Source organism: Canis lupus, chromosome 23 (assembly GCF_003254725.2).
Source record: "Canis lupus dingo isolate Sandy chromosome 23, ASM325472v2, whole genome shotgun sequence".
In the NCBI taxonomy this organism is placed as follows: Eukaryota; Metazoa; Chordata; class Mammalia; order Carnivora; family Canidae; genus Canis; species Canis lupus.
This window is the reverse complement of record NC_064265.1, coordinates 34,553,059-34,570,079: the sequence shown is the minus strand read 5'-3', so window position 1 is coordinate 34,570,079 and position 17,021 is coordinate 34,553,059. Positions and strand designations below refer to the sequence as shown.

Below are 17,021 nucleotides of genomic sequence, written 5' to 3'. Positions count from 1 at the left end.
CTACCCCCACAGGTATTGCATGGCTCTGAATGAGCTACTTGGAGGTGCACTCAGCTGACTGCTATCTGATCTCCCCAGAAGCTGAGAAGCCAAGATCTCCCATCACTGGAGAGATGAGAAATGGTATGACCAAAGCCTCTGAAAGCAGGGCAGGGGAGAGGAAGAATAGGTGGGGGAACTGATGCTGTAGGGGTAGGTCTGGGACAGGGGAAGGCAGAGGGCACTAGAGTGGGAGAAGTGGTGACATACCCTTTCCATCTATAACTTGGTAGAGCATTTCTTCTCTCAGAGTCTGAAAGGTTCAAAGCAGAAGGAATGGGGCGGGGGATGGGGATTGGAGGAGAGAAGGCTCCTGAGGATCTAAAATGTCAGCCCACTCTAAGGATGGGACTCCGTGGTAGAGACCCTGGGCCTGGCTTCCTACAATGGAAGCAAACCAGGGGCTGCAGGATGGATGTTGTTTTAGGCATTAAGGCGTCTCAGCTTCTGGGTGCGAATGCCTGACAGAGTAGGGGGCAGGCGCCACTCCATGAAATAAAGAGGGTGGTTCCTTTCTAAGGGCTGGCTCTGGCTCTCCACTCAGCAAGAGGGTCAGCTGCCAAGCAAAGCCAAAGCCAGGAGTCAGGGGCTGCATAGAGTGAGGAAAGGTGGCTAACACAGGCCATAATGTGGCCCTTGGGGCAGGGGTTTTGTTTCCCCAGAAGCCAGGTCATAGACCAAAACTGGAGTCATGCTGGAAACATACGCATGCCTCTCTGCCCAGCAATCAGGATAAATCCACAAAGGAGCAGGACTATGGCGACAACAGGCCCGATCCCAGGTGGGAAAGTGTTGGACCTCTTCCTGTTGGCTCTTCATCAGAATCTGGGGTCAGTTCCTCATTTCTCGTCTCATTTCATGTTTGCCCTGTGGCAAGAGAATTCCCTCGCTTGCCAACCACCTCACCACTCGCCACGTTTCCTCCGCCCCCGCCCTTCTCCATGCTCTGGGGTAGCTGTGATGTCCTTGGCTTTCGGTTTCTAGGGAGGCTGAGAGATAGGAGATGCTGCTCTACATTTTAGAGATGGGGAAAAGAAGGCAGTGTGCAGTATGTGAAGAGCACGTGCACATCCTTGCAGAGGGGGAGCAGCTGCTTATACACAGGGAAGCTGGTCACCTGCCAAATTCTGGGCCTGAGTCTAGGGAGTGGTGGTAGTGGAAGTGGGACACACAGAAGGGGCTGAGGAGAGAATGGAGGGAGTAGACACAACCCTGGGGAGGTCCTGGTGGCTGGGTGTGGCCACCTGTAAAATGTCTCCTAGCTTCAGGCCAAGAAGAGAGGTTCCCAGACAGTTGCATATGCCCCTGTAGGGGAGCTGTAACTACCACACGGCACCAGCCCCCACTCTGAAATGCAAAGTCACTTCCCGGCCTCCTGTTCACCAAGAATCATAGGTTCCAAAAGCCAGTACACATTATCTTCTAATGTTTCCTAATGTTCTAGACATTCGGAACACAGACTCCTTTTAAGAAGTTGCCATGATTTGTTTTCTTGGCTTTTATTAGCATGTGTTAAAATCATATTATCCAAACACTACCAGAAGAACATGTATTGTTCTGCATAAAGTGCTTAAGGAAAAAAAAATGCAACTTATTAAATTGGACATTCTTTTCTAGTTCATAAATTTTGGGTTACAATCAGGGCACAAAAGGAGAAACAGAATGCAGTATTAGAGAGAGCGAGAAGCTTAGTGAAGGACTCGGGTGGAGACACAGGCCACGCCCCATTCCTCCCACCTCCTTGCTGACTGAACACTGCACCTGTCTAAAGCAGCAAACACCTGTTTTAATAAATACATTTTTCCTTCATTCAAATCAGAAAAGTTAATTATAGTAAAGCACTTTTTCTTTGACTATCTGTTTTATAGCCACAGGCAAGATTTATCACAGAGTTTAAGTGTGAAAGTGTTATTTCATTGGGCTTTCAGCTTTCTAATGCTATCTGGGTTCAAGATTGTCTCAGCAATTCATTATTGGTTTCTTTTAATATTTACCTGGTACCTTTAAATACCAACTCTATAGTGTTCTGTGTTACAAATGCCAACCAACAATATTTTTCTCAGTACTAGAAGTATCAATGAGTGGGCCTAAATAATGCTTTATTCCCAATAAACTCCATTTTCTTTAAACTGGTATTCTCACACTAGCACTCTGATGGCTGCATAAAACCCAAGTCTCTCTCATGACAGATTTTTAAATTGGTGATGTTCGGGGGGGGAAAAAAAAACAACTTGGAAATCTCTGTGTTTGAATCTTGGGTGGTCATGTTGAGAACAGGAAAAATTGCATTAAATACACTTAAAAACATTCATTTGCAATCAAACATATTTAAATCCTCCAAGGAAGGTGCAGGTTGGTGATGGGGTGGCTGCGCTGTGAGCAATCCCATCAGGAGTGGCTGGTAGGCTTGGGGCTCTGCCAGTAGCACACACTCATGGCAAGCTTCCGGGCCACAACGCCTCTGAACTTCTTTTAGCAAAGGAAAGGAAGGCTGGTTGTTCCTCCAACAGTCAAGAGCAACCTCTGTTGAGTTCACCTTGAAGCTGACCCAGAAGCTGGAGCCAGGTGCCAAGCTAAGGGCTGCAGAAGGGTGAAGTAGCACTCACTGGAAAAGAAGCCATCATCTTCCATCCTCGGGGGAGATCCCTTTCCCTCGCTCAAACTTCAGTGCTTTGGGCTTCATGCAGGAAAAGATCTCAGCCACATGTCTCACTCAAATTTTGATCTCACTTTACAAAAGCACACTGAATAGCGGTCCTGAGTGACTAGTAGAATTAGCTGAGTATAGCTAAGAGAAAAACAGCTTTCTAAACTATCCTGTTCTTTGCTTCTTTCTACAGATGAGTCTGTAGAGCATTCTTTAGTTTCACAGTGATATATGCTGTTTCAGGAAGCACAAGGTGATCGGACTTTGTTTCCAGAAGTGATGACCTACTTTAGTTTGAGCATAAGGTTCCATGACTGGCTCTAAATCCTGCCAGATATTGCTACACCAATGACAAGATTTAGGGCAGTTGGGAGGCTCTTGGTGCCCGGTTCTGGTCAAGTGTAGCCTGCCAGAGTCAGGGCTGGGCTTTCACTATCAGTAGTTCTATTTCCCCTTGATAGTTCAAAAATCCTATGGTGAATTTGTTGCCTCACTCCACTCCACCCTGTCCATCTGACTTGGAAGCCTGAGAGCTTATTGAATTAGGCTGAAAAGAGGCTCTGTACCTGCTGATATTGACGGCAGTAAGATGCTAGCTTACTATTTTGCACAGCACCATATATCATGCCTGTTATTCAGGCCAACTACAGCCAACCTTTTTTCTTTTTCTTTCTTTCTTTCTTTTTTTTTTTTTTTGTGGGTTTTTTAATTTTTTTTTTTATAAAGAAAATCTATGTAAGTTGAGGTTCAGAAATGCATATATTTTTTTACTTACAAATATTCATCTGACCAAAATTCAACATAACCTTTATGGAACACTTAACAATTGTTTTGTTTTTAAAATAACATTTCATTCAAACTGTATATAATTCAGTAAAGTTTTTTATACAGCAAGCAATGCTTAAACCCTGGAAAATCTGTAGAAAAGAGATTTTCACACAAAATAAGAAAAGAAAAATTTGAGGTATCCCTCACACACACACCCATTCATTTTGACCCACGTGCACACACACACACACACACACACACACACACCTCTGTGTGCACAGACACATTCATTCTCACTCACAAAGTGGCTGCAGCATAGGCAAAAAATTGTAGGTCCAAAGGAAAATGATTGATTGTTCTAATAAAGAGTCCAGGTAGCTCAGAAAAAAACAAAACAAACACAATAGTCCTCTGAGGAAATTACTACCTCAAAAAAATGTTCTCAAGATGAATTTGAGATCTAAGCCTACCAAATTGCTTTTGCAAAACAGCTCCCTGCAGTCCAAGGTGACTTGTGCAAATAGAAGGAATCAAATGAGGCTAGTTCCTGTACTTCCTTTAACAAGGATGTGGGATGCTTGCAGGTGCCCAGGGCGCTCCCATCACGCCAGGTACTGCTGCAGTGCCATCTTTGCCCTGAAATCACAAAGTTCCCGTTAGCCATCATCTCAGAAGTGTAATTCAGGCAAAACCCCTGTGTCTCAAAGATGGTAATTTGGAATCTAAAAAGATCCCCAAATGGGGTGAGCCCAGCTGGGTGACTACCATAAGGGACAGAGATCTGTGGTCAGTAGATAACTTCAAACCCATGCTGGCTACTTTCCTCTTCCCGAGGTTCTTTTCAGAAGGGTTGCTCTTGTCCTTATACCTGCTGCAGTGACATTCTGTAGTTTCCCTTTATCCTTGACCTATTGCCACAATAGATCTGGAATTCTTCTATTGCCATGCAGGTTTTTAGCTGGTGCTGCAGGACGTGGAGGAGGACACTCAGGGTACTGGGAAGCTAAGAGGAAAACTGACCAATGGAGAGGCATTCAGGTGCTGATTAGAAGGTGCAAAGGGGGCCTACAGCTCAGGACCCATGGCTGTCTCATGATTCAAACGTCTTCAAATTGAGGAAGGAGGCTGTAGTTTCATTTCTTTCTTCTCATCATGCCTGCTCACACAGACCAGCACAGGATGTGGGTTGTTAGGGTGGTTGGGGAGGAAGGTAGCTAGTTGGAGAATAACACTTGTGATGTGAGCAGTGGCCTCACTCATTCTGATCCTTGTAAAAGTGTCTTCCTCGGACTGAGGAGGCCTCCTTTACTACTCCAATCATGAACTTGGCAGTTTCTCAAGAGGCTACAATTGTGGGAATCAGGAAGTCAGGTGTTAGCAATGGTCTCCCCTGTTAAGTTATGGAAAGAAATGGCTAAAATGTTCAGTTACTACTAGCAGATGAAAGTAAGCCAAGGTAGACTGGGCATGCAATAAGCTGAACCCAAGTGCAGTCTCTATAGTGAAGTAATGGGTATGACCTACACTCTTTAAAGTGCATATTAAGGGATGTTCTTGCAATTATCTAAGATTCTATAACTATAGTAACTGCAAATAGTCTAATCCATCAAAATGGAAAGCCCCATACAGATGATCTCTGGGTTATGAGTGAGTGGGTTTTACAAAGTCATTTTCCTACAGAAATAAGCTGATGAATGATACCACAGGGTATCCTTTAATGACCATCTACCTCACCTCACAATCCCAAAGCCCTCTGAGGCTGAGGTGGAAAGGCTGGTTGGCAATAGCTCCTCATCTGTAAGTGTTTGAAAGTCAAAGGATCACAAAGCCTTAAAGACAGAAGGAACCTGAGAGAGGTCTTCTGTAGGTAATGGACTCCACTGTGCCATGGTGGGAAGATCCACATGAGGGTTTTGAATAAAATGAGAACTACCAATTCAGACTCCTTCTGAATCTTTCTCAGGGACTATCTCTATTTGTTATATTGGACCTCAGAGACCACGACTTTATCATGTCCCTGCTATCTCTGAATATCTAAGGAGTCTTTCAGATGGATGGTTCTAGAGGGAAGACTGTTTTTCCTTAGATGGACTAGGTAGGGTAGCTCAGCCCTTGATTCTTTTAATGCAGTTTAAGAATTGCTGAAAACTTATTTGCCATACAAATATGGGGCAATAGCATCAGACTGATCTAAGCCATGTAAGCCAGGGCTCAAAACTACTGTACATCCTGCTAGTGAGGCCTCTTCTAGTGTTCTAGGTCATCCCAAAAATGATTTTGTGTAGAACTACTTTCATTTCTGGACAAATGTGAGAAAAGAAACCCAGGGAATGATCTGGCCCTCAACCAGGAGAGATGGGCTGACAGAGGCTACCATTTAAGTCAAAAACAGCTACTATTGCTGTGCAGGTGAAGGCACAGGTGCCAGTCCTCAAAGTACAGCTCAAATCCAGCCTTCTGCAGGTCCCTGGCTTTCACTTGCCTTTGATGGGACACTCACCTGAGCAGCAGCCCTGGGCTGCAATTATTTGGGGGATTTGTCTTTTTTAACCCACTGGATGGCCAGCTTCACTGTGGGAGAGGCCCAGCCCGCTCTATGTGCTCCAGAATCTGGCACAGCCATTTACTTGAGGAGCAATTACCTAGTGCCTTTTCCCTTCAGTTGGGCAGACAAGTGAGCTGACAGCCATGACACAGTGTGGTATGTCCTATGGGTGCCACAGAAGTCCCTGGCAGAAGGGGTCTCCTGACAAAGCCTAGGGTGGAGAATGAATGAATCAGGCAAGACCTTTTGGAGAAGGTGACAACCTGATCTGATTTTTTTTTTTTAAGATTTTAATTATTTATTCATGAGAGACAGAAAGAGAGAGAGAGAGAGAGGCAGAGACACAGGCAGAGGGAGAAGCAGGCTCCATGCAGGGAGTTTGATGTGGGACTTGATCCCGGGACTTCAGGATCACGCCCTGGGCTGAAGGCAGGCGCCAAACTGCTGAGCCACCCAGGGATCCCCCTGATCTGAGTTTTGAAGGATAAATGGCTAATGTTCAGGCATTCTCTTCCCTTGCTTTCAGGACATCTCCTGTGCCTCGGTCTCTCCCTGCCTTACCGGTTGTTTCTTCATTTCCTTTGCTAGATCTTTTTCATTTTCCCCTAAATGTTGGAGGGCGCCAGAGCATAGTCCTTAGCCCTCCTGTCTTCTTTCTTCTCTCTTACTTTCCTTAGGTGACTTCATCCAGTTCCATAGCTTTATATACCATCCTAGTTTATACCCTCAGCCCCACTATCCTGAGAAGTCCCTTGAATATTTAATAGTATCCGAAATTTGGCATGTCCAAAGAAGAACCCTTGATTCTCCCTACCCCAACCCACTTTTCCTGTATTCCTCATTATCTTGGTAAATAGCAACACCCAATCAAGTTGCTCAGGCTAAAACTCTAGGCATTTTCCTTCCTTGTCTTTAACATCCTACACATTAAATCCCCGAGCAAATCCTATTGTCTCTATCTTTAGATTAAATCATGAATCTGACCTCAATACCTCTACCACTAAGACCCTCATCTCTTACCTGTATGACTGTAATAGCCTTGACCTGCTCTTCCTGCTTCCGTTCTTGCGCAGGTGATTCTCTACACAGCCACCAGAGTGATTTGGCACAAATCCAAGTCAGACAGGGTCTCTGCTCAAAACTCTCCAATGACTTATTAAACTCTGAATAAAATCCGAAGTCCTTACTATGGCCTACAAGACATTTCACTTGCTCTCCATTGCCCCCTGGAGTCCACTTATTACCACCCTCCCCCTCATTTACTTTTTTGCAGCTCTACTGGTCTTCCTGTTGTTTCCCTGAACATGCCAAGCTCATTCCTGTCTCAGAGCCTTGCACTCACTGTCCTATCTGCCTGGAATACTTTTCTTCTGAACATCTGCCTGGTGAACTATCTCATTTCATCCAGGTCTTTGATCAAATGTCACTTCCGCAGAGGCCTTTACTGGTCAAGGCCTTTACTTGTCAGTCGTATGAGAAGAAACTTTCTTATTCTTCATTTCTTCACCTTGTTCTTTTTCTTCATAGTACCTCTCATTATCTGCTATCATATTACATATTCATTTGTTTATCACTGTCTCCTGTACTAGAACTTAACATTCACAAAGGCAAGGACTTCATCAATATTATTCATCATTTTATCTCCAATGCCTAGAACAGTGCCTGATAAAGGTTATTATTAAAAAAATATATATCCTGCTGAGTGAATGAGGGAATTCAGAGAGGGGACTGGGATGGCAAATCAGAAGGAACAGAATGTATAAATGCATGAAGATGTGATACTGCAAGAGGCAGGTGTGCCTGGAGCAGGAAGCAGGGTAGAGGGGGAGGGGACCTTGAGACTGAGCTATAGAGTGAAGGCTATGGTAGGAGGGCGTGTACACAGCTAGGAAGAACAGTTTTAGCCATTCAGAGGGTAGAGGAATCTCTGATTATGATTCTTGCCTCTCCCAGTAAATGGTAAGGACAAGAACCCCTCAGTGGTCACTGCCGTATTCTCAGCAGCCAGGCCAGGTGGTACAAGGCAAGTGCTCAGTGAAATTTTGAGATAACGGATGTTTTTATTGTTGGCTTTCCTTTTTTTTTTTTTTTTTTTTTTTAAGATTTATTTATTTATTCAGAGAGAGCAAGACAGAGGCAGAGACACAGGGCAGAGGGGGAAGCAGGCTCCATGCAGGAAGCCCGACACGGGACTCGATCCCGGGTCTCCAGGATCACACCCCGGGCTACAGGCGGCGCTAAACCGCTGTGCCACTGGGGCTGCCCTGTTGGCCTTCCTTTTTACTTAAATGTCAAGAAAATGATCCCTGGATCCTCTTCAGATATACACTAAGATGGCTTAGGTTCATGTTAACTCACAGCAAGATGAGAATTTTTAATAATTTGCTAATTAGCTTATCTCTAACTCAAGTCACACAGCTGGCTTACAGAAGAAGGGAATTCAACAATCTAAAAGATTTTAAGTTTGGCAATGTAAATAACTAAGCAAGCAAAACCCTTTCATAAAAGAATCCAACATACCCCAAAGCAAGGCCCTTTTACTTTGATACTCACTTGTCACAAAGGTTTGAATCCGGTGACTGACTCAGTTTGTGTAGAATATCTACGATGCCCATGTCCCGTAATTTATCCTGGCGTTCTTGTGAACCTAGGAGATTAAAGCTATCAGGTTACTGGGAACATGACCCAGGCAGTTGCTCTGCTTGATATACAATCAACAATCTAGAGCTTTACCAGAGTCCTTTACTCTGCCACCCTTCTATTCCCCTGTCCCCAGTGAAGTTGGATCCTCTCATGCTCAGAACCTCCAACAATGTTCTAACTGGTCTCTCTGCTCCTTGACCCTCCTTCCTGCAGTACATCCTGGGTTCTGCTAATAGATTAATTTCTCCATGGACTATAGGGTCAAGGTCAGATTCCTCAGTAGGGCACAAGGCCCTCTGCCATTGGCCCCATCTTCATCTCTTCTGTCTGGACATAACAAGCCAGGCTCTTCCTACTCCAGACAGGTCTTATTTCCCCCCTTCTATTCTTTTCCAACCTCCTTTAACCTCCCAGTACTTCCTGCTGCCTCTTAGAATGTGGCAGTTCCAATTTCATACCACTCTTCCTATCTTCCAACTAGACTAGGACCTCCTTGAGGGTGGCTTTGTTTCCCTGGCACCTGGATAGTACTTGGTCTCTAGGCTTCTATGTTGAATACAATTTCTCCTCCTTCTACTTTGTTCTAGACACAGCTGTTGGGTAGAATAATAATAATAATAAATGATAAAGACTCTTGGAGTCTTTCCTCCCTGAGAAGAACCTGCAGTGATTCACCCATGCATTGATCTCCCCAAGACCCAATGAACCAAAATCTGTAGGTGTGAAAACCAGAAATCTGCATTTTAAAAAGTTCTCCAGATGATTCTTAAGCAGTCAACCCAGTACTGAGAACCACTGCTCTTTTACATCTGTTTGCTACCTTGGCTATACATTGGAATCACCTGGGGAGTTAAAAAAAAAAAAATGCCTACAACCTCCCATCCCCAAAATTCTGATTAAATTGGTCTGGTGCAAAAATCCTCAGGTGACTCTAATATGCAGTCAAGGTGGAGAATCTCTGATCCATAGAGGTCACCTCATAGACTGGCTGCTTCGGTAGTCACAGTGTATTTCTCATTTCTCACCAATGCACCCTCTTCTCCATTAAGCTTATGTGCCTGTAGTCCATCCATGTGCCTCCTCTGCACACAATTGAAGACCAACCTGGCCATCCATACTCACCTGTTATCTTCTTCAAGTACATTCACCGCCCCCCCTCCCTGAAACTCCTCCTTAGCTCTCCCAAGAGCATGGACTGCCATTTATTTCTCTAGGGTCTCTTTTACCCCCATCCTCTATAATCTGCTGCACTGTTAACTGCAAGGTGGGGCTCACTGTTAACTGTCCAGCCAACTCAGGCTAGTCCCAGGGACTCTTATACCAAGGTGACTTGGTTGGATGCTCAGGACCTGCTAAGTAATGCCTACATCTTGGATCTCAGGGGCATCTGCTGCTTTCCTCCCATAATTTTCCTTAGAACAAATCTCACCAATCTCTTACCTTCCTCTTCATTCCATATGAGGTTTGATATACAAAACATAGCGGCAAGCTGCAGTTTCACATGTGAATGACCCTATTTGATGCAGAAAAAGAAAAAAATATGGAGGTAATCTGATTTGAAGAATTATTTTATAACATACCATAGGCAATTCCAATAGGCTAAAAGTGTGAAGCAGGGTCCTCAAACTCACTTGTCCTCAGGGGCCACAAAGTTAGCAATAATGGGTGAACAGGTTGTGCTAAAGACAAGAGGATGGTGCGAAATCTGGTAAACTGGGGTTTAGGTTAGAAACCCTCTGATAGGCCTAACAAAGTACCTAAAGGCTATAAGTGTAGTTTGCAAATTATCACTCTATCCATGCACACAGAAATACTGGCATAGCATAGGTCTGTGCTTTAGACTTAGGCTATGCTTGATCCATACCAGGAAACTTTCAGATCACCAGTGGCCAACAAATTGGATAAATGTGCCTTTGGTATTCAGCTATTGATTATCTGATTCAAATTACTCTTCTAAGAGTATTATTCTTAAGAGTAAGTAAAAGATTCTTATGGGGGGGGATGTCCCCCCAAACCTGAGTGTTTGATTCATCCAATGTTGCTACTATTATTAAGGAGCCTCCTATTCTCCTGAAACACAATTCTTATTTTTCTTTACGAACTGAAAATACAACCACTTTTGTTTAAGCCATACAGAGTACTTTCTCCTACATAACAGATGACTCAATAGTAAAACAATATCTACAGATGATTTTCCTATTGGTCAATTTAAAAGAACTCCCCAGTACTTTTAAATACAATGCATATCTGGGAAAATATCAGTGGCATAATGTGCTCAACAGTTTCTTAAAGGATGAGATAGACTTCTTTTGCCATATAGGATTATCTCAACTATGCAGAGACAAGAAGTAGATGTGGCTTCCTTCACTAGAAGTCTATGGCTGGTGATTCTTTTTTCTTTTCACCTGTCAAGACTTTGAAAGAGATGCCCAGTTTGGCCTCTACAAAGACAAAACAGAACAAAACTTATCAATATCTCAGACTCAGGTCATGAATAGGTATTTGTTGAATAAATGAACTTATTATACAGTACAAAAATAAGTCTTTGCAATGTATAAGTTCATTCAATACATCTTTTTTGGGAACAAATTGCTGGGGAGAAAACTGGAGAGTTGGAGGGGTGGGAACATAATTTAGGTAGAAAGCACAGAAAAGTTTTCTGAAGGAGGCAACATTTAAGCAGAGACTTAAAGGATAAGAAGGTGTGCAAAGAGCAAGGGCCTGGTGAGAGGAAGGGAAGGTTCCTGAAAAGGTCTGAGGTAAGAAGTATCTGTAGAGGTCACACATATGGAGAAGGCAAAGTAGAGCAATATTAGTTCAGGGAAAATTGTGGGCCCTTGTAGGCCAGAAATAGGACTTTAGATTTTGCTCGGAGTTGACAGGAAGCTCCTGAAGGATTTAAGCAGTGGAAGGTGAAGATCTGATTTACATTCTGTGTGACACTGCAGAGGGGTCTAGAAGGATATTAGGGTCAATCAGGCATGATATGCTATGCCTTGGTCCAGGGTGAGGGCAGTGGTAATATAAAGAAACAAACAGAATCCAGATTAGGTTTGGAGGAAGGGCTGACAGGACCTGCTGCTAAATCAGACTAATGAGGTGAAAGAGCTAGAGAAATCAAGATGGACTCCCAAATTTGAGCAACAGGATAGATGGCAGAGCCACTGTACTGAGATGGGAAAGAACAGGAGAGAAGAAATTTAGGTTTAGAGGAGGTATTTTTGAACATCAACTTTAGGAAGCATCAGACAGGAGATGTAAAGTAGGCAGGAGGACAGGAGACCAGGGTTCAGAAAACAGGACTGGAAGGTATACTGGAAGGTATACACTTCATGTGACTCTCTTACCTTGCTTCTCTACCCTCTACCTCCATTACGAAAAGAACCAGCATTTTTAGAGCTGAAAGTACCATTATGAAAGCTTATTGTCATGGCTTTTGGAAGTCAGTAATCATTACTGTGGTTGTGTTTTGTAGGTTTCATACTATGGAAAGCGTAAAAACTGTAATGCCTATTTTATTTACCAAAACTGACTACTAGACCAGAACCCAGAAACCAAAAAAGCAGAGATGCTAGTAAGAGCCATAGGAGTTGATGAGATGCTCCTAAACCAGTGGTTCTCAACTTGAGCTGTACATAAAAACTGCCTGGGGAGCTTTAAAAAACCCTGATGCCCAGGCTATAACCCAGACCTATTAAATCAGAATCTTGAAAGGGACAAGACAACCATCTTTGAAACCATCTCTTTCCCTAGAAAATGCCATTGTGCAACAAAAATCACAGAGCTCAGGAGAGCATATAGGAGAGAAAAGAATGTTTCCAGGAGGAGGAAATGGTCAGCTGTGTTGAAGGCTGCTCTAAGTGAGGTGAGATTAGGAGAGAAAACTGTCCTTTGGATTTGGCATCATGGAGGTCAATGGTTCCCTTAAGCAGAGAAGTTTCAGTTGAATGATCAGAATGGAGGCCAGATGAAAGGGGTTAAAATGAATTTAGAGGTAAGGAAGGAGACAGCATGTGCAGAAGATGCTTTTAAGAAGTCTGGCTATGAAAAGCAGCACAAAATAGGTGTATCTCCGTGGATATGAGAAATTAAGAGTAACTTTGAAAAGATTAGAGATGCTATGTGGATCTGATATTGGAAAGAAGGGAGTTCCTGGCTGAAGCAGTAAGGTTTTATTCAACAATTATTTACTGAGCACATACTAAAGGCCATGCATTGTCCAAGATGACAGATACAAAAATGTGCACAAAACCCATAGAGCTTTGCCATCATGGAACTTACACTCAGGCACACAAATATACATATATGTATCACTATAACGGAGTTACTGCTCTAAAGGGAACAGAATGCAGTAACAAAGAATAATCTATATATATTAAAAGTCCACAAAGAAGTGTCAGTTGAGCTGAGATCTGAGAGGGGAGAAGGCAAGCCATGAAAGAGCAGGGAGAAAAGTGTTCCACGCAAATGAGCCTGCATGTGCAAAGGTCCTAAGCCAGGAAAGAACATGCATGACATTTTCAAGGAACAGGAGGTCAGTGTAATGAACAAAGGTAAGAGGGGAATGAGAGGAGTTGGAGATATGGTAACCCATATCATACAGGACTTCACAGGCCATCACAGAGGGATATGGATATTATTCAAGGTGCAACAGGGAGCCACTGAAGGATTATGGCTTCTATTCTCTTAATAAAACAAAAGGTGACGTCACCACTAAGAGAGATGAGGGAGAGAAAAGGTGAGGTTTAAAGAAGGAGAAGAACCCATTCTCGTGGAGAATGGAGGTGTCAGCATAATGGAGAATCACAAAACCCACAGGGGTTTTGTAAACAAGAAATTAACACAAAATCCATCAGCCTTGTTCTGTGCCTTTCTATGCAGTTATTGATAGGCAAAAAGAAGACAAGTTCACCCACAACTAAGATTCTGCTTGGAGACACTGACAGAATGAAATGATTGCCAGATTTGCCAAAGGGCAATTTCTGGTGATAACAATATTCATTGGATGGCCATGGCAGTAGGTTGGCTGAGGTGTCTGCAAATAGGTAGCAGATTGTGTTTGCAAGCAAACAGGTCAAATCAAAGAATAAGTGCCAGAGGTGCCAAAGGAGCTCATTTACATTGGATAGAAGCCTTGAGAAGGAAGGCAGGGATTTGGAGGCACTGAAAGAAAACCAAGAGGCCAAGTCTTCACTTGCCAACCAAGGAGGAGGCAATCAGGAGACAACGAAGGTTGGGTGTGGGGTGATGAATGGGTGGTAATACTGCCAAAATGGCACAAGCTTCAAGGCCTTCTTGTTGTTTTTCTTGAGGATGAAAGAGAGTTCCTTGGATCTGTTACAGAGTAGTCTATTCCTTTTTTAATCTCTGCACAATTTGTTTTGAGCCTTCTAATGCAGCTAATAGAGAGCAGTGAAAGGGACAAAGGCCTACCATGTAATACTTGATTTTCTGCAGGATGTCGTCATTGGTCATAATAAGTTCTTTTGCTGTTGTCCCATCTGCTATGTTGGCTAGGATGCACAGTGTCTGGAAAAAAACAAAGGGCCGGTGATCAGGAACGCTCTGAAGTCCCCAGATGCAAGCTCTCTCAAGAACTTGGGCAATTTCTGTCTGAAGTACATGGATTCTCATAGGTTCCACTCTGAATGCTCTGATTTCTTATCTCCTGACATCACTGCCAACAAAAGTAACCACATCTCGCAAAAGTCTACCTTAGGCAAAAGAGAACCCAAACACCAGTAGTTTTTTGGGGGATAAGGGCATAATCCATCATTGGGTAAAGGCAGCCATGTCTTATAGCTCATGCTATCACATCAATCAAAGGGAAAATGAGGAGTGTTATTTTCTTGAAATTTTCATTTCTAAGAGAAGCTCTTGCTCCTAACTCAACAAGATTTCTTCAAAAACACAGTCTCTGGTAGAAGCATCATAGGTGCTGCAACTTCCCTCTCTCCCTCTCCAAATGCTACTTGCTCCCAAGCTCATGACCTTCTGGGTGAAGGCCTGGACCCTGGTTCAATAGCCATATGCATTTAGGACTTCTTGACTTTTTAAAACCTGATCAGAGGAACAGAAAGGTAAGGTAAATGTGTGAAGGAGCTTAGTCCAGCTTGACCTAATGAAACTGGAGGGAGCCTGTCCAACTGAATATGAAGATAATATGAAGATAATCACCACACTGGTACTGGAGGAAGGGACTCTTTTGTCAGTTGTTGGGAGTTTCACAGCCAGACCAACAGGAGGGCAATGTTTAAAGGTAAAATGACAGTGGAAAGGATACCGAGCCAGCGTCAGTCTTTGCAATTCAACAAACATTTACTGAGCACCTACAATGTGCATGCACTCTGCAGGGCATCAGGGTGAGACAGGAATAAGACACACTACCTAGCTTTGAAGCGGTCGCACAATTACATTTCACTGTAGTGGGACAGAGGAAAAACAGAACCGAGAAAGCACGAAGTGCACTTGCTTAATGCTGCGAAGGTCAGGGAAGGCTTCTTGGAGGAAGCGAGACTGAGACCTGGAGCACAGTAAGGAACCACTCAAAGAAAGTGATGAGGAGTGGGAATGGGGTCTAAATTCAAGTAATTTTCTCCAAATTTAACCTTTCTTTTAATAGACTTAAGCTAATTAAGCTTGTGGATTATAGCTAATTGATAGTATTTTCTTACTATGGCCTAAAGCCTCAGATGTAAAGAGTGTGTGGTCTTATTCTTCCTAGATTAATACATTGATTAGGAGGTGAGTCCTGAGGTTTGAACAACAACAACAACAACAACAACAACAGGCTGCCTTTGGGATATAGGAGACATAGAAAATGCAATGTACGATTCAAGGCTTGAGTAGGCACTGGGAGACCATTCTAGGGCACTAAGTCATGACAGGGGACCTTGATATGCCCCAGATGTAGGAGAGAGACACCCTGAGGAAGATGCCAGATTTCCAAGTGAGCTGGTACATGTGAGCCTGTTAGGATTTAACACCCTGAATTTCTTAGGACTGAGGGGACAGCCAGGGGGATAAACAGGTTTGGACTCTAGCTTCATGACGTAGGCATTTCTGGGAAGAGGAAGGAGTGACAAACCTCTTTAGCCTTGTCTTGGGAAGAGTCACCTGTACTCTCTTACCCACTAAGACAGAATATGAGGGGGACTTCATGAAATACTTCTCAGTAAAACTTGTTCATCAAGGTAGGCAAGTGATTCCCCTTCTTGGAGTTTTAGAATATCCGTGCATCCTCAGGCCTGAACAGCACGGCACAGTGAGCTACAGTTCTATTTTGAAGCCTCACAAACCTTGGCCCAAGCCAATTTAACATATAAGCAGGGAACAGAGAGAAAAGCTACACACACACATATCCACCCTCACACAAACACTCATGTGAACTGGAAATTTTTGATGGAGCAGGGATTGGCAAATTATGGCCTATGGACCAAACCCAATCCACTCCCTATTTGGTAAGTAGAATGTTACTGGAAGATAGCCTTGTCTATTTGTTTATTGTCTATAGCTACTTTTAGGCTAGCACAGCACAGCTGAGTAGTTGCCACAGAGACTGAATGGCCTACACAACTTAAAATATTTATCTTGTCCTTTGTGGAAACAGTTTGCCAATCCCTGAAATCAAGAAATAGAAAAGCAAAACAGGGTGGGGGAAAAAAAATCAATGAAACCAAAAGCTGCTTCTCTGAAAAGATTAAAAACAACAACAACAACAACAACAACAAAACAAAGCTGATAAACCTGTAGCCAGACTGATGAAGAAAAAAGAAATTACCAATATAAAGATCAAAAGAGAGGATACTGCAAAGAACACTACAGACTTTAAAAAGATGAGAGTACTATGAACAATTTCATGTTAATAAATTTGAAAAGATGAAACGGACAAATTCCTGAAGGACACAAAATACCAAAGTTGACTCAAAAAGAAATTGATAACCTGAGTACTATTTCCATAAAATAAATGGTTTTTAGCTTAAACACCTTTTCACAAAAGAAACATAAGGTTCCAGATTGCTTCACTGGTACATTCTACCAAAATTTACGAAAGAATGAATACCAATGCATCACAAATAGGTACAGAAAACTGAGGAGGGAATACCTTTACCTTATTTCCTGAGGCAAGCATTATCCCAATAATCAAATATCAGTACCAAAACCACACAAGGACATCACAAGAAAACTATAAATTAGGATCTCTCATGAATATAGATGTGATACTTCCCTTAATACATTTCAGTAAATCAAATCTAACAACATATGTAAAGGATAATGTATGACATTTTTATATGGTATTTCATTTTTTTGAGCTACTATAAATGGTAGTGTTTTTAAAATTTCAAATTCTTGTTCATGCTGGTATATTAAAAATACAAT

The 17,021-nt window shown here is 42.9% G+C and overlaps 1 protein-coding gene across 5 annotated transcripts in view; it reads right to left on the bottom strand.

Moving 5' to 3' along the window:
• Positions 1-1,522: 1,522 nt before the first annotated feature.
• Positions 1,523-17,021, bottom strand: part of ARMC8 (armadillo repeat containing 8) — a 111,137-nt gene continuing 95,638 nt past the window's right edge. For 3 of the 5 annotated variants that reach the window (XM_049099613.1, XM_049099612.1, XM_049099611.1), the window contains 4 exons: positions 14,076-14,171; positions 10,083-10,155; positions 8,553-8,646; positions 4,097-7,080 (listed from right to left, as the gene is read on the bottom strand). In XM_049099613.1, coding sequence (XP_048955570.1) covers positions 6,966-7,080; positions 8,553-8,646; positions 10,083-10,155; positions 14,076-14,171 — 378 coding nt within the window. In that variant the 3' untranslated portion in view covers positions 4,097-6,965. The other 2 variants (XM_049099614.1, XM_025449131.3) reach the window with 1 other exon arrangement.